At 46.9% G+C, this 21,858-nt stretch overlaps 7 protein-coding genes across 7 annotated transcripts, besides 1 other annotated feature; 4 read left to right on the top strand and 3 right to left on the bottom strand.

Annotated features, from left to right (window-relative positions):
* Positions 1 to 317: 317 nt before the first annotated feature.
* Positions 318 to 1,383, top strand: UA08_05644 (hypothetical protein; the record flags this gene model as incomplete). Its single annotated transcript, XM_020267936.1, has 3 exons — positions 318 to 407; positions 464 to 582; positions 642 to 1,383. The coding sequence occupies 3 exons, from the start codon at positions 318 to 320 to the stop codon at positions 1,381 to 1,383; spliced, it is 951 nt and encodes a 316-aa protein (XP_020118973.1).
* Positions 1,384 to 1,524: 141 nt separating this feature from the next.
* UA08_05643 (hypothetical protein) lies at positions 1,525 to 4,063 on the bottom strand (the record flags this gene model as incomplete). The annotated part of the gene is made up of 11 exons (XM_020267935.1): positions 1,525 to 1,547; positions 1,608 to 1,806; positions 1,861 to 1,949; positions 1,999 to 2,077; positions 2,135 to 2,242; positions 2,324 to 2,386; positions 2,465 to 2,551; positions 2,616 to 2,760; positions 2,836 to 2,867; positions 3,429 to 3,908; positions 3,974 to 4,063. The coding sequence occupies 11 exons, from the start codon at positions 4,061 to 4,063 to the stop codon at positions 1,525 to 1,527; spliced, it is 1,395 nt and encodes a 464-aa protein (XP_020118974.1).
* Positions 4,064 to 4,805: 742 nt separating this feature from the next.
* Positions 4,806 to 7,047, top strand: UA08_05642 (hypothetical protein; the record flags this gene model as incomplete). Its single annotated transcript, XM_020267934.1, has 2 exons — positions 4,806 to 5,387; positions 5,440 to 7,047. 2 exons carry the CDS (start codon positions 4,806 to 4,808, stop codon positions 7,045 to 7,047), a joined length of 2,190 nt encoding a protein of 729 aa, XP_020119058.1.
* Positions 7,048 to 7,419: 372 nt separating this feature from the next.
* Positions 7,420 to 10,089, top strand: UA08_05641 (hypothetical protein; the record flags this gene model as incomplete). Its single annotated transcript, XM_020267933.1, has 7 exons — positions 7,420 to 7,568; positions 7,821 to 8,302; positions 8,669 to 8,742; positions 8,904 to 8,912; positions 8,985 to 9,396; positions 9,522 to 9,657; positions 9,717 to 10,089. The coding sequence occupies 7 exons, from the start codon at positions 7,420 to 7,422 to the stop codon at positions 10,087 to 10,089; spliced, it is 1,635 nt and encodes a 544-aa protein (XP_020119059.1).
* Positions 10,090 to 10,449: 360 nt separating this feature from the next.
* UA08_05640 (Chorismate synthase) lies at positions 10,450 to 11,815 on the bottom strand (the record flags this gene model as incomplete). The annotated part of the gene is made up of 3 exons (XM_020267932.1): positions 10,450 to 11,294; positions 11,370 to 11,737; positions 11,781 to 11,815. 3 exons carry the CDS (start codon positions 11,813 to 11,815, stop codon positions 10,450 to 10,452), a joined length of 1,248 nt encoding a protein of 415 aa, XP_020119060.1.
* Positions 11,816 to 11,961: 146 nt separating this feature from the next.
* UA08_05639 (hypothetical protein) lies at positions 11,962 to 13,639 on the top strand (the record flags this gene model as incomplete). The annotated part of the gene is made up of 3 exons (XM_020267931.1): positions 11,962 to 13,149; positions 13,216 to 13,323; positions 13,379 to 13,639. The coding sequence occupies 3 exons, from the start codon at positions 11,962 to 11,964 to the stop codon at positions 13,637 to 13,639; spliced, it is 1,557 nt and encodes a 518-aa protein (XP_020119061.1).
* A 2,354-nt stretch (positions 13,640 to 15,993) lies between these two features.
* UA08_05638 (hypothetical protein) lies at positions 15,994 to 19,080 on the bottom strand (the record flags this gene model as incomplete). The annotated part of the gene is made up of 1 exon (XM_020267930.1): positions 15,994 to 19,080. One exon carries the CDS (start codon positions 19,078 to 19,080, stop codon positions 15,994 to 15,996), a length of 3,087 nt encoding a protein of 1,028 aa, XP_020119062.1.
* Positions 16,195 to 16,334: a repeat region (Identified by RepeatMasker using a combination of RepBase library and repeat library created with RepeatScout).
* Positions 19,081 to 21,858: the final 2,778 nt, after the last annotated feature.

The following is a 21,858-nucleotide window of genomic DNA, read 5'->3' as shown; positions in this document are numbered from 1 at the left end:
TCTACCAGCGCTCTGTCTTGCTTGTGATACGCAATCAGGTGCGATGTAGCCGTGCAAGTGGACGTCGCTGGAATTCGCATGCATCCATTGGCCCTCTTCGGATTCTTTTCTGCGGCTCTGACGAATTCAGCGTGTCTTCGTTGAAAGCTCTCCATGCGGAACACCTCCGAGCACCGCAGTCGATCAAATCAATCGAGGTAGTCTGTCGGCCGGACAAAAGGGTTGATAGGGGATTGAAGAATATTCGTCAGGGTTGGCAATCCACGAATCAAAAAAAATAAAAATAAAAAAAGAAAGAAACGGGGGCTTTTCTGACGATGTATATTGCTTGCATAGTTCCTATCAAGACTACCGCGACGAATCTTGGCCTCAAGATCCACGAGCTAGATACCTTCAAGGGCTGGACTGTGAGATGGAGAAATTGATGCTTTTGACGATTTAGGCGCTGACTCAGTGACATTAGCCTCCCGATGGTCCCTTTGACCTGATTATCGCCGTGTCATTTGGCTTGTTCATTCCTTCCAGACTACTCAGCGCTGCAAAATATGGAGGACTTAATGTGCACCCCTCATTACTCCCAGAGTGAGTCTAGCTTGAGGTTTTATGGCTCGCTTTATTCCTAACTATACCTGTTATTATAGTCTTCGGGGGCCGGCGCCCTTACATCACACCCTAATCTCTGGACGAAAGACAACCGGAATAACTCTACAGACACTACACCACAAACATTTTGACCACGGCATTATCCTCGATCAAACACCCGCCCCAGTTCCGAATCCAGATTCATGTACGGTATCTGAACTCCTTGACTTTCTTGCACCCAAGGGCGCAAATATGCTGGTCAATGGGATTCGCAACCGTTATTTTGTGCCTCCATTGAAAGAAGTCGGCTCCCGAGCTACCGTGTACAGTGATGATGGTAGTAATAAATTTGCACATGCGGCAAAGATAACACCGGAAGACCGCCATATAGACTGGCAAAACTGGACATGGACTCAGATCAGCCGCCGCCAACGAGTCTTGCAACCCTTATGGAACAAGGCCCTGGTTCCTACCCGAAAGAAGACCGATGGTGATATTACACAAAATCTCAACGGGAGGAGAATTATATTCGGTGACCTCCAGCCTGTTCCACAGGAAACTGTCCCGGAAAGTGAAGGGCTAAAACTGCTTCCAGGGGTACCATTTATCTCTACAGGGCAGAAATCATCGCTGTTTGTCTATACTGTTGATGGCCAGCTTCTACGTCTCAGCAGACTAAAGGTCGAAGGTGACAAGTTCAACGACGCCCTGATTGCTGCTCAAAAGGCTCGCATGTTTTCTCCCAACACTGTTCGCTTTTCAGACGTTGAATTTAGCTTATTCCTCAACCCTTTGCATTGAGCGTTAGATACCATGTTCCAATATTAACTTTTTTTTTTTTTTTTTTTCTTTTGGAATTTGACATTGCATTGCATTATGAAATATCAATTCTTACCCGTTGAACGTGCATTCTATTCTATGCTATGGATGCCTTCCGGATATTCATGCGAGAGTGAAGCCAGCGTCTGTCACAAGGAACCCGTTAGCCTCTTATTGCTCTTCATTAGATTGTGACTGAGACCTACCAACAGCCATTGACTGGCCTGTCATTGAAGAATTTTTAGCGAGGGTGATGTACAGATCTGCGGTATCTTCCAACTCGGCCTTTGAAGTCCTTGAGTCAGTGATTTGCCCCTTCAGTTCATTCCAGTTGTTACTGACCACTCGCTTTAGTGCTGTCTTCTCTATGTGATTATGGATAGACTCTGCGGAGAATTGGTTGCCCTATACAAATGTCAAATCAACCGTATCTAGTGATCCGGGATGTTATATGCATACCCATTCAGTGAGCAATAGCCCAGGACAGACAGCATTGACGCGAACTTTAGGTCCTTGAGATTTGGCAAGACATTTCGTCAGGTGTAAGCCTGCGAAGGACGTCAGTTAGGAATGGTGTCTTTTTGGAATTTGGAATACTGGGCGTGAAGAGAGGGGAGACGTTACATGCTGCTTTGGAGACGGAATATGGCAAACTACTGCCAGAAGCACCCAATCCCTGTGGAGAATCTTAGAATTGCGCTCGAGGGTTCCAGAATAAGTCGGGCGTCCTTACCGCAATCGAAGCTGTGACGAGGAACACGCCTCCGTCAGGGTTTGCATTAAATGTTGGCAAAGCTTCACGGAATATATGCAAATGGCCCTTGACATTGACTGCCCAGCACTGTCACATAACAGTCATACCGCCTTGTCAGAAACCGACATGTTCATGGATCAGAATGAGAGCGTTTTATATGTGACACACCTTGTCCCAGTCACTCTCCTCCGTGGCATCGAGATCGTCGAATTTGGCGAACTTGGTCCAGCCCTAGAAGCATCCAGCATAAGCATGAAGTAACCTCGAAAGAAGAAGAACAAACAAGTCTATGCTAGATGGCAAACGCACAGCATTCGATATCACAATATCAAGACCGCCTAACTCATCGACAGCTGTCTTGACAACTTTGATACAGTCCTCTTTAACTCCCAAATCCTAGACATACTATAGATCAGCTACCTTGTTTCTTGCATGCGTTTAATAGAGGGTAAAAACATACACCCTGGATAATCGTGGTCTTAACTTGGTATTGCGACTTGATCTTCGACGCCGTTTCCTCAGCTCGTCCTACGTTTGAAACGTAATTGATAGCCACATTAGCTCCTTCTGCTGCAAATTTCTCTGCGACTAGAGCACCAAGACCACTATATGAAGATGGTATGAATCATGAGTTCTTGAAGCCTTGGTGGGAATGGCCATGTCACGAGAGTATTGCATACCGGGAGCCTGCCGTTACAAGGACGTTTCGGTTCTTCAAAGAGTAAACCATTGCTTATGTGCGGGGGTTGTAGATAGAGAGACAATTTCTTACAGAATGAAGTTATAGATAAATGAATTGTGTGATCAGATGGGTAGTTAATGGTTTCTATGGAATGAAATGACTCAAGCCTCTTGGCCGCTTATCTCGGCGGGGTAACTAGTTAACTATGATAGATTGATAAAATTACTATCTGGACTGGGACAGCCAAAAATATTACTGCGTGACTTGCTTCGAGAATCAACGTCGTACATGGACAGAACTTGATATTTGACGTATCACAGTTGATTTCTACTCAATGACCGTGCCAACGAATTCGGCTTTTCTCATCCCCCTCCACGCCCGTTTGCCTTGGAGATTCGGCCATTGGACCAGAAATCGGTCTACGAAAGGCAGTAAGATTTTCCCAGACAAGCTCAGCGTTGTAACCCGGGCCCAGGACTCAATGAAAATCGTACGGAGCTTATGGTTGTCTTTAGCCGTAGTAGCAGTCCGTAATGTACGTCGTAGCGCTCCGGTGAATCTCAGAAGCTTTGCTCCGAGCACTACACATACTGCCGTTGCAGGACCATTGGTGAGAATCAGATCAGGATATGGGCTTGTAGCACCACCGCGTTTACGTGATTGTTGATCGGCGTGTTTAGCGCGCAGAACTTGGAGACAGGCCCAAAAACACTGAATTGTCGACCACGGGGCCGTCAAATATGACTGATGAACGCGACGGGCGCGAGGCACTGTGATCACCTCATAGTATTGGGAACCATCATCGTTGCTGCTATTCCTGTTCCTGTATTGCGTCTGAAGGGTCGCTTCAAATTCCGCGGCCTTCGAGGCACTAAAGCCGTCGCCTGAGGTTACAATGTAGGTGCGAAAGGTGTACACGTTGGGGTCTAATGGCATGCGGCGCAGCATGGAGAGCATTTCGGCTGTATGACCTCCACTTCCAAGTACAATCAGCACATGGGTAGGGGTGCCTTTGCGACGGGTTTTGGGAACGGGAGACTGTTGCGAAGTTGCCAGTATGGCGTGGACAGACTGATGGCGCAATATACAAGTTAGTGACAGAGTGAGTAGATCGACATGAAAAAAGAAGGACGTACAATGATTAGTACTAACGTAACGACCAGAAGAAGCGCAGCAACAGCAGCAGCCATAGCTGGGGTGGGCGAGTATTGTTCGATGAGGGTCATGGCTATTGTCGGTGCAGCCCGAGAATTCGGACCAGTGGTAGCTTTCAATTCATCTTATTGTAATAGTGGCTTGAAAAGGCTTTCTCTCGAGCCTATTGTGGACGCATTGACAATGTGGCAGTCTGTTATTCTTGATGGCAATCGTCGTTGCTATTTAGCCCGCGGTGGTCCGTGCCCTCGGCGTTTATGTACTCCAAAATCCAAGCGCTTTTCTTCCTGTCAACAAACCCGTACATAACTTTTCAAGCTCACTCAAAACCTCCACCTCGACAGCGATTCCGATCCTCATGATATGAAATGAAATGGCCCTGCTTCAAAGGCGACTGCGTTGCTTCTACTGTGGCCAGCGGTCCGCATCTAAAAAGTCAACGGCTTTGCGCGAATGGCGCTGCGAGCATTGCGAAGCCGTAAACTATTTGGACGAGGCATGTTCATATGACCGACCACTTTCGTCTTGTCTTATATTGATGCATCAGACTTCTTGGAAGAACCTGACTGACAGCTCTTTTAGAATGGAGAAATTACAGATCCACCGACTGCCGTAACGAATACTTCTGCCAGCCCAGCCGACACAGATCAATCGCCGTTCGAGTCAACGAGCTTCGATCAGAGCGGGCTCTTCTGCAGTAAATGTGTTCGAAATCAGCACTTGCTCCTGAGAGTCCTTGGCTCTTACTTGCCAGACTCTGATGACCCTGCGTATCCAGCCTTTGAGCGCGAGTATCCTCGGTTCCGCAGAAATATGGAGGAGCGATACCCGCAGGTGTGCGAGAATTGCGAACTGAGAGTCAACAATCGTATTCGCCAAACAGGCTACGAAGCAAAGGCTGACCATTTGAGGAGAACCATGGAACGGAGTAAGATTAGTCGTGCGATGCAAAAGGCTCGAAGACGGAATTGGAGGAGCATCCTCGATATGGCGGGGGCGTTGGGATACTGGACTAGTGTTGCTGGCCAACTGTTGTCAGACTTGTTAGGAACATATGAGTTGTGGGATAGTGTCGTCCGGTACGAGCGCCTGCAGTTCGTCGTGACATTTTTGTCATATGTCAGGGAACTGGTTTTCTCCTTTGGCTATTCGTCCCAGGACATTGCAGGCATCGCATTAATAGCTGGAGTGCTCTCGATATGGTGGAATCCAAAAGTACACCATAAGGTTGAGGGGTTGAACGGTCGAATATTGGGGCTCAACCAATATTACGAATGTCAGTTGATTGTCATGGTGACTAGATTCGGTATTTGGGCCTTATTGAAGGATGATAGCCGGCTAAGAGATTCTCTGCCCTCTGCTATACATGCGGTAATGTTACTGTTTATGAGTATAGTGAGTATCAGAAGTCAGATATCCCTCATGTATTGAGCTGACAACAGTGTAGGTAACATTGTTTTCCCAGAGATTGGTTCAATATGACACCAGACCACTAGTTTTATGGTCAAACATCACGCCGGTGGCTTCTCCGCGTCAAAAGACTACCTTATCGCAATCAAGACCCTCGAATAACCAGCAACGATCCTCCCACCAACAAGATTCGTTTCAACTGTTTCCCATCGAAAGACTGGGAACCCCACGAAAAGAACCGACAGTGAACGCAGTGCGCTCCGGTACACCTTCGCAAGTGGAAGACTCGATGGATTGGACACCATCGGGGCCGCAAGAAATCCGCCCTAGATTTGTCACAGCTTCCAGGCCAGAAATGGTCTCCAATGTTTTCCCAGATAAGTCATTATTTCAGGGCTCTCTCCCCGAGGTGCCACGACCTCCTGCATGGCAGCTTCGAAATCCCATTCCCTCAAAACAACCACAGGTAGTCTCCCAACCCAACATTTTTCAGAAATCTCCCGCAACTTCACAAAATACCTCTGGTATGAACGGGAATTCACGCGCATCCGATGTGGTTTTTGCCCCTCCAAAATTCTTTGCTCCATCTGATTATCATGCTACCACCGGTTTGGAGAGCCTGTTCGATCAGACATTCACGATTAGATCCCCCGATGACGACATAGATGAAGATACCGCGGTGCAGTCCAAAATCAAGGAGATACGCAGGGAGCATTCACATTCAACATTAATATATACCTCTATACGATTAGCGCTTCTCTCGGGTTTCTTGCTTGCATGGTCCATTGATTGGATGGAGCTCGCTCCTATTCCACATGACCCCGTTTTGATCAGTGCTTTGATTATGAATATTCTATTTACAGGGTTCAATTTCCTAGCATCTTTAAACAAGCCGTCCATCATTGTCCGGAGAGTCTTGTATTCTTTGGTCAAGTTTGTTGCAACCGTTATTTTAGCTCTATGCCTGGGCTACAATTTTTCAGTCACTTTCTACCAGGGGGGAAATATCGAACTATGTCTGAAGTGTTTGACAGCTTTATTGGTCATAGAAGACATAGTCGGTCTGTTCTCAGCTTCTCCAAAGACTTTAGTTCAAGAGGATATGGCTAAAGAGGGATCAGAAAATACCGCACAGTCTTCAAACCACTCTGAAACTCAGCCTACAACTCAGCCTACAACTCAGCCTACAACTCAGCCTGCAACCCAGCTTGCTGCTGGGTCTCAACTAATCTCTCACAACCAATATTCGTCTCCTCCGCAGTCCTCACCTCCGCAGTCATTTTTTTCCTTCCCACAAAGTTCCTTCTCACAATCTCAATCTTCTGCGCTTGGCTATGGTCCTTACCAGAGAGACATGCGTCACAACTACTTCCTAGACGATGGCTCTGACGTCTCGGAGTATTCAGGCGCAGATTCAGATGCCGAGACAACCGTCACGTCATACACCAACAAGTCAATTCGCAACATGAATCCATTTGGCGATAGCAACAGGAACCTCCCGCCCAGAGCACCAGGCCTGGGCTCTGGAATCCAAGGACTCAGTCTTGACGACAGCCCCAGTACGAGACGCATTACTCGCAGTCAAACGACGCGGAGGACAGGCATAGACGCGGATCTAAATCGTCGCTATTGGAGAGCCAAGTGACGATATCATAAATACACAAACAAACCTAATATCAACGACAGAACCCTATTCCTGTTGGATCACGAAGTTTGGGACAGTAACTACAGCTGGTCGACGTTCTAATGACATGCATGACAAAGTCGGCGCACAGTTATTTTTTTTTTTTGGTGGACACCATATGTTGCTTATTGCATTTCTATTTTTTTTTTTTTTTGTTAGTCTTGTGAAACCTAACTCGTACATAGAGCATGAGGGCGTTGGTAGTTAGTGAATTGATAGCATCTCGAAAGTGATGCCCCATATTTTCCCCGCATTGTCGCTACTCCACGTGATCGACATCCTTGATTCTTAAGCTTGTTGACTGCTCGGTATTTCCGATTATCAACAGCGAGAATGGCCTTCTACGTCCCTGCCAGATTCTCAAGTTTCTTGAACAATGAGCAACCGACCTCCGCGCGGCGCGGAGAAAACAACAACAACAACAACAACAACAACAGACTGGGCCCTGCCTCGTGTCAAAAGACGCCGCGCAGCAAGGGCATGTGAGCGTTGCAGGGCTAAGAAGTACAGATGCGATGAATCGTTTCCTTGTCGAAAATGCACCAGTAAGTTCGAGGTATCAGATAGGCCAAGTATAATTCGAAGCTAAGCTGCGATTTAGAAAGCCAAGTCCAATGTGTCTATGAGGGAAGCTTCCATCTTCAGCAGGAGAGTCAGGCGGCCAGGCATGTCCCAAGTAACTTCTCTCATAAACCGGGCAATTCCTGTTAACATAAGATATGATCGGGGAGCAGTTATATTCATGAGCTCGAGACAAAAATCGAAGCACTGACTAAGCGGTTGCGCCTGGCCACGGGATCCGATCAATCAAGCAAGACACTTTCATCGCTGTGGACTCCCCTTCATGATCCTTCAATTCTCTATCCAGAGTTCTCACCAAAGTCTGCTAGCAACGAGCAACAAGGGACGCCTTCTGACGCTTTTGAAGAGGAAGAGATCAGCGAGGTAAACCGACACACTAATGCCATCGAGTTCCATGGTAACACTTCTTCTGCCGCGGCCTTGGGCCATTTGCAACGCGCTTGCGAGCCCTTGCAGAACATAGCAAAGGAGACCTATACCTCTTTTGATCAGCATGCTGCCAATCCTAAACCGCAGGATTCTCTGATATCAACTCTACACAACCCTAATTTTTCTTTATTTCAACTACATGTAACCCACGATAAAGAGAAGCGTACGGCCCACACAAAAGACGGCTATAGGGATAATAACAACAGTAGGTATTACATTGAACACGCACATGTATTCATGGAAGGGTACTTTGAAAATCTGCATTTCATCCACCCACTAATTGACAAGGAGCATTTCATCCTCCAAGCACATAATCTATGGTTCGCAAAGGATCCACAGCCGGACAGCAGTTTTATAGCTTTATACTTGAGCTTATTGTCCCTGGGCGCCTTGATTCGTGCGTGGGATCAGCCTTGTTTGGGGGGATTGACTCGATTTGAATGGAGTAGAAAATTGTTTGCCGAAGCACAGGAATACTTGAACACTTGGTGTTTTACTAATAGTCTTGAAATCGTGCAAGCTTTATATCTTATGGTTGGATATCATCCTCATTCTTTCTTGTCTTGCCCAGGTTCATCGAATGATGGGATCAATGCTGATACTATGTTTAGGCCAAGATTTGCCAGAATGAACTTGCGCCTCACTGTAGGTTTCTCTACATACGCCTTCACGGAGAGAAGATTTATTTATTGTGTATTTGCAGTGGCGTACATGTATCTGGGCCTGGCTATTCGAACATGTCTCGCGGCGGGTTATAATCGAGAGACATCTGACGTCAAAACTCATCGACATGAATTGATATCAAGAACCTGGTGGTAAGTAATTGGATCTCTACAGAGATATTGTATACTCATATGATTTAATGAACAGGGGCCTGTATTCATTAGAAATGTCAGTATACCCAGCTCCACTGCCGAGATTACAAACTAACCAGACAATACCATGACAGAGAATTGTCGTTTTCCCTCGGCCGTCCTGATACACTCGGCCTGGACGAATACCACAATCGCTGCCAACCAAGCCGTGACGGGCACTCCGAATACACTATCATCCCCATCGTGGTCGACTTGGCTCACATCATTCGCCTGGTCTCAATTGATATTTATCATTCTAGGATCCCCATACAGCAGAAAATGAAGCACTCTTTGAAGATCGAACAAAAATTGGATACTTGGCTGAATGGGCTTCCAAAAATTTTGCAGCCGGATTTTGGGCAGCCCGGCGGAAACACATATACATCTATATCTGCCTTGCGTGATCCGAAATGGTCTAGAAGGCAGAGACTTGTGTTGGGAATTCGTATGCCAAAATTGTCTCTCGCTATTAATTTCAAATCACTGACCGTCTGGGGTCGACAGGCTATCATAACGTTAAAATGTTCATTTTTCGACCATTTCTGGCTTATCTTACTTCAACACCTCAAGGAGTAGGAGGCGATAACCGCACGGATGAAGCCCAAAGGCTGTTAGAAATAGCAGCCAAAAAGTGTCTAGATTCAGCGAGGAAGACTGTTGAGGTCATATACGAGACTTTTCGGCAGTACACGTTTTTTCGATGTTGGTACGTATCATACTTGCCATCAACGATTTCTTTTCTTACGCCTGCTTTTCCCTTGCTAGGTGGTACAATACGACATATATCATGTTCGCAGTCACAAATATTCTTCTCCCGCTATCTAGGAGGTCGTCCTCGTTTCTCAACATTCAGGAAACCAACCTGCTCATCGAGAGTATAAACAAATCCATTGAAATTCTCGAGGCAATGGAGGAGTCTGTAGTAGCTACGGAGTCAGTTGCGATTGTCAAAACTCATCTTAGAGAATATTGCCATGGCAGCAATCAGCCTAGTCAGGAAGCCGGCCACAGCATCATAAATGCTGCTGCTGGTACCCTACAAAAGGATGCGAGTAACGATACTGCACTAGCGGATTTGGGGGAGCTGCAGTTTGATGATTTTATTCCGGTGCGTGTTTTTCTTTTGCTCGTTACTTAACAGGACATTTGTTGTTGTGTAGGTCTAAAAAATGTAATGTGGCTGACATTCTTATTATGATTCTTCTTCTTTAGGATTTAACACTTGCCATGGGGTCATCGGATTATCCGTTTGAGAGTATTGCAGGTTTATTTGGTGATATAACGGGACAGCCAACCTTCGAGTGATGATGTACATACATATTGCCTAGATAGAAAGGTATCGAATTTCAGAACTAAAACCCAAGATTGAATTTTGAAGGTATTTAGAAGTCTACAAGAAGTAATTGAACAAGCTCGTTTAATTTCATATCAACAAGAACAAAATTGGGAGAATGAATAGATATTTAGCTTCCAGAGAACAAAAATAGCGTATATCAATCTAATGACCATTTGAAGTCTCTGGTTTTATGGGAAGAGATTTTGGCAATGGTGGAAGCAAATTCCTTGCCGCTTCTCGGGACTTTTGTGCCAACAAAGCATCCATTATGACAAGGGCAGACATGGCTTCCACTATCGGAACTGCGCGAGGAACAACACACGGATCATGGCGGCCCTTGGCCTCTAGGATTCCTTCTTCCAAATTATAGGTTGTCGTTGTTTGAGCGTGTCCAATAGTCGCCGCAGGCTTGAAAGCAGTGCGGAAGTAAATGGTTGCTCCGTTGGAGATTCCACCCTGGATACCACCGGAGTTGTTGGTTCTTGTGGTTAGTCGTTGCTTGTTGACAAGTCCAGCTCCAGCCACGTTCTCTGGTACCTCGGGCACTGCAACGAAAGGATCATTGTGAATTGACCCAGGCACTTCACAGCCTCCGAAACCAGAACCAATTTCAAATCCCTTCGTAGCCGGTAAGCTCATCATGGCATGGCCTAGTTTAGCTTCGAGCTTGTCAAAGCTCGGCTCTCCGAGACCAACGGGGACATTCCTGATTACACACATGACTGTGCCTCCAATGCTGTCTTTTTTGTCGCGGAAATTTTCAATGACTTTGGTCATGCGCTCGGATGCGCCTGTCTCTGGGCATCTTACGGGGGAGAACTTGTCTACGGTTTCGCGGTCGATTGTTTCGATCATTTTCAGGAATTCGGGGTTCGTCGAGTACGAAGGATGTTCGGACGAAGGAGGGAAGAGGTGCTCATTGCCCACTGATGAGACGAATGCCACTATCTCAACATTGTGAGCTAGCTTTAGGTATTTCTCTGCAATGGCACCGGCAGCAACTCGGCCTGTCATGATAATGTCCAGTCAGCTTCCACCATTCGAAGCCTGCAAGCAAATATATATATTCGGATAATACTCACCAATAGTCTCACGCGCACTGCTGCGACCTCCGCCACTGCTGGCTTTGACTCCATATTTCTCAAGGTAGGTGTAATCAGCGTGGCTGGGGCGAGGAAAGAGATCCATCGTGCTACCGCCGTAATCCTTGGGTCGTTGATCTTCATTTCGTACAACCATTGCAATCGGTGTGCCGAGGGTAAAGCCACACTCGGTACCTGACTGGATCTCCACCTTGTCTTTCTCATTGCGAGGGGTAGTGAGAGCGCTCTGGCCGGGCCGTCGCCGAGTCATTTGAGGTTGGATGTCGTCCTCTGTCAGGGCCATGCCAGGCGGGCATCCATCGACGATGCAGCCCACTGAGCGACAGTGGGACTCGCCATAGCTTTCTCTATAATCAGTTTCCTGTCTATCGGGAAGTCCAGTGTACTCACGTTGTTACGCGGAAATAGTCACCCCACGTCGACATGTCTGCGGAGAAAGAATAAGTCTTTGGGGTTTGTATGTTTCTTGTCCAGGAGCGAGCACAGATATCTCGCTAGCCAATCAAAAATCCTCCGGTCGTGGCGCGCAGATTGGATTGTTTATGCTGTATTTATTCCCAACGCAGAGAGTATGAATCATCCAGCGGAAAAAGTTGACGATCTGCGACTTCGGCCAGCGCGGGGAATACGAAAGCGGACTAGCGCGCTGGCGGTGTTGCACCGTTGCACGGAGATTGATGCTCGGCCCGGAAGGTCAACGACGACCAAACATTGCTTCGAAGAGACCGTTGACATAGTCTCCATGCTTTCAGTGCGGCGCTCATCATGCGTGCTCTTACTCTCATCTAGTCGCTTGTCATTAGCAGCGACTTTGTCTGCTCGCACAATAACCACCCTTGCCTCGTCTAAGTTTGCCGACCTCGTATGTCGGAGCTCGTCCAAGCATCAAATCTACCAGTCGCTCTCGTCCGACCCGTTCACCAACCTTTCAATTGAGCAATATCTTCTCCAGAAAACACCCGAGGACTCCAATATTCTCTTCCTATACATCAATCGGCCGTGCGTCGTGGTCGGCCGGAATCAGAACCCTTGGCTCGAAACGAATCTAAAAGCTTTGCAAAAAGCAGATCCCCCCACCTCGTACTCTGCACATGATGTGCTCTATGTTCGACGACATTCTGGCGGCGGAGCAGTGTTTCATGACGAAGGAAACTTGAATTACAGCGTTATCTGTCCGCGAGATGTCTTCACGCGTGATCGACACGCCGAGATGGTGTCAAGAGCGCTACGGAGCATTGGCGCATCCAACGCAACTGTCAATGAACGACATGATATTGTATTGACGCAAATACCGAGCGAATTTGACAGACAAAGCAATACGGCAGGAATAGAAGATCCGCCGGAAGAAGCTACTCCGAAAGCTTTAAAAGTGTCCGGCTCAGCATTCAAATTAACGAGAAACCGAGCGTTGCATCATGGTACTTGTCTGCTGGATTCGCCTAATATAAATAACTTGGGTGCATATCTCAGATCACCTGCTAGACCATATATTCATGCCAAGGGCGTAAGCAGTGTACGGTCTCCCGTTGGGAATGTTTCCGCAGGTCTTGCTAGCTTTTCAATGCAGGACGCAGTGATGAGTATAATCGATGAGTTTTCGCATCTCTACAAGACCGGAAACGATATCCTAGACCATGCGAAGCGCTTCGATATGAAGAACAGTGAGATGAGTGCAGCAGGCGATTGGGTTACAGGAATCGTTGGAGACACCCAGGCGCACGAAATCTCAGAAATTCAAAGCACCTCTGAATTGATGAAGGTAAGCAGCACAATATACAAATGTGTTACGTGTGTGCACAGGGCTATGTCGTTAACAATTTCGAAGTCAACCGAGTTCAAGTTTCTCCAAACCCCGGAATTCACGTTCTCAACTTTTCCAATCGAGGGCGATTCCAGGCCCCGGCCTCCATTGCCAAATTTCCTTCCTCCTTCGGTATGCTTACTTCCCCATAGTTTACTAAGGAAATGACTAATAATAATGGTAACAGACGAAAGTACACATTCGTGTCAAGAAAGGCATTGTACTAGAGGCTTCCATTTCCACCTCATCCGATGACGGAGATATAATGAAAGCCCAAGGATCGCGAAGCCACGAATTACTATCGAACAATATCCTTCATGAGATGGACAAAGAAGACTGGAGGCAAGTCATTAAATCAATCGTCGCTATTGATAATGGCCTTCTACAGCCTATGCATGAGGTGGCTGATCATTTGACGGATTTCGTGTGCGACAAGTTTGGTGTGTAAGATGATCTGATACTTGTCGATAACTGCTGATGTTAATAAATCTATCTGTATGATAGCGTCACCTAACTAGATTATGGGTGCCTGAGGCTAGTTAACTAGTTAAGTTAGATTAGGGCCAGATGACTAAGCGCTCCGCCAACCGCTGTTCGTTTAACTAGTAAACTGACAGAAAGCCCTAACTGAACAGTTGACGAGAATTGCTTTTCTACTGGATTTGAGCACTAGCATCCCGAGGGCATTGTATCTAATTAAATCTACCATATCAAACTAGATACATTTACATGCTCATCAACATCTGGCATCATGAAGCATGTGCTGGATAGCATCGGCGAGGAAGTTGATTGTAAAGGAATCCCTCGGAGCTCGAGGACCAGCTCCAGTATCTACCAATCGAGCCTTAGTCTCATCACTGAGGTTGTATAATGCCAATGATCCCTGAAAAAAATGGGATCATTGGATACCACAGCATGACAAGTCGGAAACTTGATGATTTGACCAACTCGATCAGCAAGAATAGCATCCGATCCATCCGGGGAGAATGGCGGAAACCCATTCAGGAAGAGGGCACTTTTGAACGGCCCTACTTTGCTCTCAGCATATTCTGCAATTGCAGTTGCAGCAACACAAGCCGCTTCGCAGAACCCAATGATACAATCAAAAAGCCCAGACTGCTTGATTGGTACTGAAGCGAGCCAGTCAAGTCACTCTTAAACGCATCAAGACAATATTTGCAAGAGATTGATATAGTAGGTGTCAAGATCAAAGCGGTTTCATACGATGTCACAAACAAGGACGACGTCGAATCACTTTTTTACGGTTTAAAGCCAGATTTTTCACCTCTTGGGGGGATCATCCATGGCACGATGGATTACAAGGTAGGTTATCATTGTTTAGCAGTGTTGAATGCTTGCGACCAAAAAAAAATACTGAGAACCTTTCAGGCAATATTGTTTGAAGATATGGCGTATGCAGATTATCAGAGGATCCTACATCCAAAGGTAAAAGGTGCACTGAACTTATATTCATGCCTTGAAAATAGCCGGCTTGACTTTATCATGCTGTCGTCCATTTCAGCTGTACTGGGAATTCATGGACAAAGTGCATATTCCGCCGCCAACCAATTTTTGGCCACCTTTTCAAATTATCTGTCACAAAAGGGACAACCATCACATTGTTTACACCTAGGGCCCGTCCAAGGAATTGGACACCTTGCTCAATCTTCTCCAGGCTCTCAGGTATTGCACCGTGCGGAAAGCCTCCAGATGACACCCGTGTCAGAATCGGATCTGCACAGCTTGCTACGATCATCTATCTGGCTTCAGTCGGCTAACCCTACGGGTGTAGTTGCTTGGAGTACAAGCCTTACACCAGAATTGGGCTCCAATCCACCGTGGTTGAAGGACAGTCGATTCTCTCACTCTTCTCCCCACCATACCGGCGAATCGTCACCAATGCAAGCCAACGGTGCAGACGATGGCAGTACCCAGACAAGAGACCTGTTGAAACGTGCACAAACTAGTGACGAAGAAAGGGAGAACATTTCTCGTGTCTAGACAAATAAGATAATAGCGATCTTCGCGCTGCAATAGGACGATATATCACCCGGCGAGTCATTGAATGATTATGGAATGGATTCTTTGATAACAACTGCATTGCTAAGTTGGGTTTTTGAAGAAATGAGCGCGACACTCTCGATCTCAGATATATATTCTTGCGATTTCTTGGATCGGTTGGGAGAACTCATCGTGTCGCGCCGAGCAGGTAGTGGCTGAGCTTTATATCTGGACAACTGAGAAAGTAGAATTTGAAAAATACTTTTGTAATTCTTGTTAGTTATATGCTACATACGTTAATACATATATATATATTTTCATGGAGTGGAATTTCAGGCTTTGAATTGTTCTCGGAATGAGCTAATTCCAATATAGGGTTTCTTTCAACACGTGACACGAAGTGCCTAGGTAATTGTCAGCTGTACACCGCAAAAAAATTTTATTTTACACTTTATCAGTTCCTATAACACAAATATCATCTTTAATAATGCGAACTAAGAATATGGAGTATACATATCATCTATGAAACAAACGAGAAGAGAAAAAAGCACACAGTGCCCCATCCCGGCAGTCGTACAAGATCAGAAAGTATATACATTGAAAGAAATATTCCCCCTAAATTAGCACCATATCGAGCACAATGCCACTTGTATCCGGTTCGTGCTCAGTTCCTACCAATCTGCCACCTGAACAAAGCGTAAGTCACATATAATCAAGGTCCGAGATGAGACGGGACGGGGAAAAAAAATCAGAAACACGACTCAAAGAGACAAATATAGTGGGAGATCTACAGAAGATCAATCATTTCCCTTCTGCAGATTCCTGGGGGTTAACTACTTGAGCAGAGGAGGGAGCAGCAACATCGTCGTCATCATCATCAGCATCTCCAATAACGCGATCACCAACTCCTGCATTGACAACTCTCAGTTTCTCCTTGGGAACCGTATAAGTTATCTGAACCAGACGTCCCTCTGCAGCAGCTTCGACGTCCCAGTCTTCTGAATAATTATCTTCTTCTTCATCGAAACCGTCACCTTCGCCATAATCATCATCATTATCATAATCAGGATCAATAATATCCATGTCGTCATTAAAAGCGTCGTCAACGTCATTATCATCATTGTTGTTATTCTCATGCTCATGCATACGACGCCGGCAGCGACGAGCTGGAGATGGAAGCGATGACGACGCTAAACTGTTTCGTGTGGTGCCTTCTACAGCCCAGTCCTTGGGGCCTTGCTTGCGCCGTAAATTAGAGTCGGAGGCATTCGATGCTCGTCTTGACAGTTTCAAGGACTCATCATCAAAATCGACAGGCGATGTAATTTCCAACATTGCAGGATTCTTCTCCGCCTCGTCGTCGAGGTTATTGCCAAGGACGGCCCTTCTGGCAGTCGATAGTGTCTTCCGGATGCTTCCCATCCATGTCAAAGAGTTGCTATTGTTGTTATTGCCGCTACTGCTGCTGTGTTTGCTTTCTCTGTCTGTCTGAGACAGCCTTGTAGGAGATTCGGGCGGCGTTGACCACTCAGGTCCTGATCCCAAGAGAGTGTCCCCCTCCATAGCTGATCGTGACCGTTTGTGCGGACTGGAAGATGTTGAGAAGGAGTCTGATTGTTCAAATGGCCACCTCATACCACTGTCCAGAATCTCGGCTCGAATTGCTTGCAAGGATGCCTTCTCTGGGGAACTACGTCCACTGGCTGTGCTATTACCATAATTTAACGACGATGAGGGTTCTAGTGTTGGTATCGCCGACTGAAAAAGATGAGTTGACGGCCTTTGAGATGCAAAGTCAGATCGTTGAATTGACAATTCCGAGATTCCAGACCTGGACGAGTCGGATAAATCAGAATGTGTTCTGTCATTCTTCTCTGGAGAAATAGCTCGAGTTTTTCCTTCGCGTACTGATGCACTCGCCGTACTCTCCTGCTGTCGTGGTATTGTCTTTTCATGAAAGGCAACAGTCGCAACTACACGCGTAGGGGAGGGCGGATCCACGAAAGGATCGGAAAACCTCGAGGAGTTTTTCGAGCTTTCGCTCTCTGGATCCTTTTCCGATGACTGCTCGGGGGGCATTTCGAATTCTTCTCGTTCGTCAATCGGGTGAATAGAGCCAGTGCCATAGCTGATCCTGTTATCCTCGTACCACAATGCTGACTGTATTCGTTGAGGTCGATTGGACAAGCTTCTACGAAGCCCTCTAGGTGGACTTGGCACTTCATACAGCAGTCCACTTCCTTCTGCTCCTGCCCCTACTCCTGCTTCGGTGCTACTATTTGAAGGCGGAACTGCGCTATAGTGATGACTTGGCCCGGGGTTGTATAGATTCTCAAGGATGGTGTTTCTCAGGGCGGCATCCCCTCGGTAGCTGGATTCAAGCCCAGGTTCACTCCAAATGTTGGAACGCTCTGCTCCGAGCGCTAACTTGCGTAGCTCTTGATCCCTACGACGACGGTTTCGCCAGCGCTTACGAGACCAAAAGAAGTAACCGGCACAAACAACTGCGATGGCTCCGGCAGATACTCCCACGCCTAGTCCAGCTTTTTCTCCCGAGGTAGCCAGTGGACCAGAACCAGTGTTTGAATTTGAAGAGTTAACGCTGGTGTATGAGAACATCCATGCGTTTGAAGTCAAGTTGTATAGGTAGACCTGGGAGCTTGCCTGAAGGCTTGTCGACGACTCTCGTTTTGATGTTGTCGTCGTTGATGGTATGACATAGCCACCTGATATCATCATCACATTTCCAGGAAGCATTGTTGTTGCATGACCATAAATGCCTGAGCCTATTGCAGGTCCTGAGCCAGTAGGTTCTGGGGTTGACCACGACCATTCCCCCGAGCCACCATAATCCTCGCCGACATCGAGAACCAGCAACTGAGGTTCAGCTGGTGTGCTGGTGTCACCCACCCATCCACCAAAAACAATGATTTGGCTCCCATCCAAAGATGCCACTGCACTGTGCCCGGATCTCGGCTCGATTTGATTGTCGTCGCGGATTGCCAGATCGGTCCTGCTGGATTCCGCTTCCGAGCTTACGGAAATATAAGTCCAACTGGCCTCAGGCAGAGAAAACAGAGCCAAGGTAGACATATTCAGAAACGCGCTTTGTGTATTTCCTCCGATAAAAAGGAAGTTTTCCTGCTGGACTGTTTTGCCGCCTGTGGTTGTGGAGCTTGTCATCTGGAGGGGAGTGATGGTATAACCGGCCTCGGCAATCGGCGAGTTTGATGATTCAGACTGTTGTTCAATGAAGCCGGAAAATTCTGATGAGGAATTCGCCTGAGCCAGCATCGTCATCTGGTTGGAGTATTCCGCTGCCGACATCCAGTCGGCCTGAGTGCTATTGTCAAATGGACACATGCCGCCGAATGTATAATAGTCAGGCCTTGTGTCATTCGAAGAGCCAAACCCAAATCCCCTCGCAAGATACCCCGGACCAGTCGTAGTATTTGTTGTCCCTGCCGTGCTTTTCCCATTGACCAGCGACGAAACCCAAGTGCCATTACCAATGGAACTGTTGTTATCGGGCTGAAAAGTCCACAGCATCGGCGACGCATTTTGCGACGCTTGGCAATTCCCCGTGAATACCGTCAAGGATCCATTCGAATCGGACATGGGCACAAACGCATCGTTATCCGCGGAGGAGAAGGGAACGTCATTGTAGAGGACTGTGTACTGGGGACTGCTGGCGTTGATGGTTGACAAGTTCAACGAGAGAAGCTCAACCCCGGTCTGGTCACCCTTTGGTTGGAGGACAAGCGCAAAGCTGGTATTTGAGGCGTGCGAAGTGAAGATATGCGTCGGGACGTAAGGGGCTGATGCGGCGGCCACAGCCCAGATGTTGCACAGGAGGAGGCCTCGACTTAGAAGGCCGCTGTAAGGCATTTTAACGCAGCACATGTGCTACTGCCCCGCGTGTCGTTTTCGTCTATATTCCCCAGAGGGGTTCCATACAAGGATGGACGGGCCCTGGGGAGCTCAGAACATGGAAGCTTTTCCTTTGCGCCGAACGGACAATGGCGATGATAGCTTCAGTCTGTCAGTCAGGTAGACCGTAGCTCAGTAAAGACAGCAGCAGCTGAAAGTAAGATCGGTCTATCTTTAAAGACCCCCGTGGACAGCAGGCGGGGCACGTAAACAGGCGGGTGTCACGGTCTGGACTTGCCATGGTGATCGACCCATTGGATCGATGCGCGGGCTGTGGCTTGTTTCAAAGCGGATGATACTCGCCCGCAAGTAAACATCGCCGTTGCCCTGGCAACGCGCGTTTTTATCATCTATGAACATCTGGCCAGTATACCCTCAATGTTTGATTTGCACTATTGAGGGCCGTGGCTGATGCACGAGTAACGTTGGATTGCTACGTTTAGACGAGTCTACATCCCAATGGCCCATCACTTCCAAGGCGTCGTCTACCATGCACCGACATATCATAGATTCTAGCTGCCACGCATAATATTGCATTGCACTGGTCTTGGAATTCATTCTCGGCGGTGCACAGCAGCAGAATAGTCCCAATATTTGTGCATACATGTTGTACGGCATCCGTCAAGGGACCTATCATTTGTGCAGGAAGAGGGGGGGGCAAGGGGGACATCCACTTGCAGATGCAGATATTAATGCGAACAGCCCGCAGTATAGGGACTCTAGCCACCATTGACAAGCAGCAACGTATAGAGCGATATGCCCGCAGTCCACTGCGTACGTGTATTACTATTCAGCATATATGAAGGAATTATGCAAGGGCCGGGAGTGCTGGCAAATGAGATGCCATACAGTTCGTTAGTTAGCAGACGACCTAAGTTACTCTCATGCGTGATTAACCTGAGAATTGTCCTTCGTACTAACTAGTAGTATATATATATATATATGCATATCATCGACTCGAATCAACGATTCAAGAGCCAACACTCTCGAAAATGAGAGAGAAAGAAAGAAGCCAGTTACCCAGGGTATACATACAGACGGCTAGTCGCAGGCCGTCGGGCATTGTTCGGTCGAATCAGGACAGAGTCGGGCTTTTCTTTCTTGGTGCCCGTTTGACTTGGGCCTCTTTGTGTCATTTTCAACGGACTTGTAGATTTTTCTTAGGCCCTTCTCATTTGCCATCCATACTATCGTCGTCATGGTTGTTGTAGTTTTGTCGAGTTCTGCGAGGAAATAACTTCATGCTTCTCGAAAGTATGTAGTCATAGTTGATAGTTAGGTGGCTACGAGTACGTAAAGATGTATTGTACCTCTAAGCTAGCTACAAGTTACAACTGTCTCGTGCTTACAGCAGCACCCGCATTGAAGTTTCTTTTAGTCTCGTTTAGTTGCCTATGTAAAACGTGGTACTGTCTGGTGTAGAACAGACGGCAGGGATATGGGAAATGATCCAGCTAGTGCTACTCCGTGCTAGCCCTGGGTGGTAAAACAGCCGGGGCCAGTTCAGTATGAAAGTAATTAGTGATAACCTACTTTGTATTCTAAAGAGGAGGTAAACTATCGTTATGTGCTCGAACGTGCGACACTGTTTCATGGCGGCACCAACCAATGGCCCCCTAAGGATAATCATTCATGCATATAATAAAATAAAGAGATGGGGTAAACGAGTTTGAAAAATGACGGCATTCCCTGCATGTAAACCTCAATGAGGCATAGGCCGATGGCTACTTATCGTCTGTGCTCTACGGAGTACTGATCGATGATTCGATAGACTTATCTGCACTAAACATGGCAAGGAAATGATGGTTTGATAGTTGATTATATACTTCGTAGTCGTTCGGTTTGTATGCGAATGACTTTGCAGGGATTGGCTTTGGTTGGCAAATGAGAGATGGCTTGCAAGATATGGACCTGGCCCAGCTCGAATAATATCACCTCTTTGCAATCCTACATACATGTAGCTGAAGTGCAGCACGATAGTGACGATAGTGATACGCGGGAAGCGGGCCGTAACTGTAAGCGGCTCGTTCCACAGGTAACAAACAAGACAAAAGTCAATTGAATACAAGACGAATGTTCTGGAATGGATGCCAATGTTAGGGAGGAAAAACGCTGCTTGTATTTTATGGCTTGATGCTTTGATGCTTGAATGAAGAGCGCCTGGGGTACGTAGTAACTTAAGACCTTAGTTGCGTCAAGCCACCTAATTGCAATGATTTCTTCCTTTTCTCCGCCTTAGTCCGTTTGCCTAGCATTGACTCGAGAGTTTGAGAGAAGAAAAAACGTATTGTTGCCACTGGTTAAAAGGTTTAGGCTCCTGGGCAGCTATGCTTAAAGAGACTTTGGGGTTGGTTGCAACTTGCAGGGAAATGGCGGGCATTGACAGATCACTCTGCAACTACGAATCAACTAGTTGTTAGTTGTTAACTCGTTATACTAAAAGTTATATCGTACGAAGTACGGAGTGCTGCCAGTAGCCTAGTAACGGACATGAGGCAATTTTAAGCCTACTAAGTTTAGCAGGCCTCGACTAAGCAGGTGTTGAATGTAAATGAAGCTTCGTTGGCTTACCCCCAGAGCTGTACCCCCGTACATGCGGACTATGTAGTATGTATTATATACAATCACATTACGCATGTGAATAAATGCGCCGAGCTTTGCCCTGTATGCTGTACGAGTCAGGAGACTGGACAGAACAAAGTGGCCGATTCTTGACAGCTTGGTTCGTGAGGCTTC

The sequence above is a fragment of the Talaromyces atroroseus genome (genome assembly GCF_001907595.1).
Source record: "Talaromyces atroroseus strain IBT 11181 chromosome Unknown scaffold_7, whole genome shotgun sequence".
Lineage (NCBI taxonomy): Eukaryota > Fungi > Ascomycota > Eurotiomycetes > Eurotiales > Trichocomaceae > Talaromyces > Talaromyces atroroseus.
Note: the sequence above shows the minus strand (reverse complement) of the source record. Positions and strands in the feature narration are given on the sequence as shown.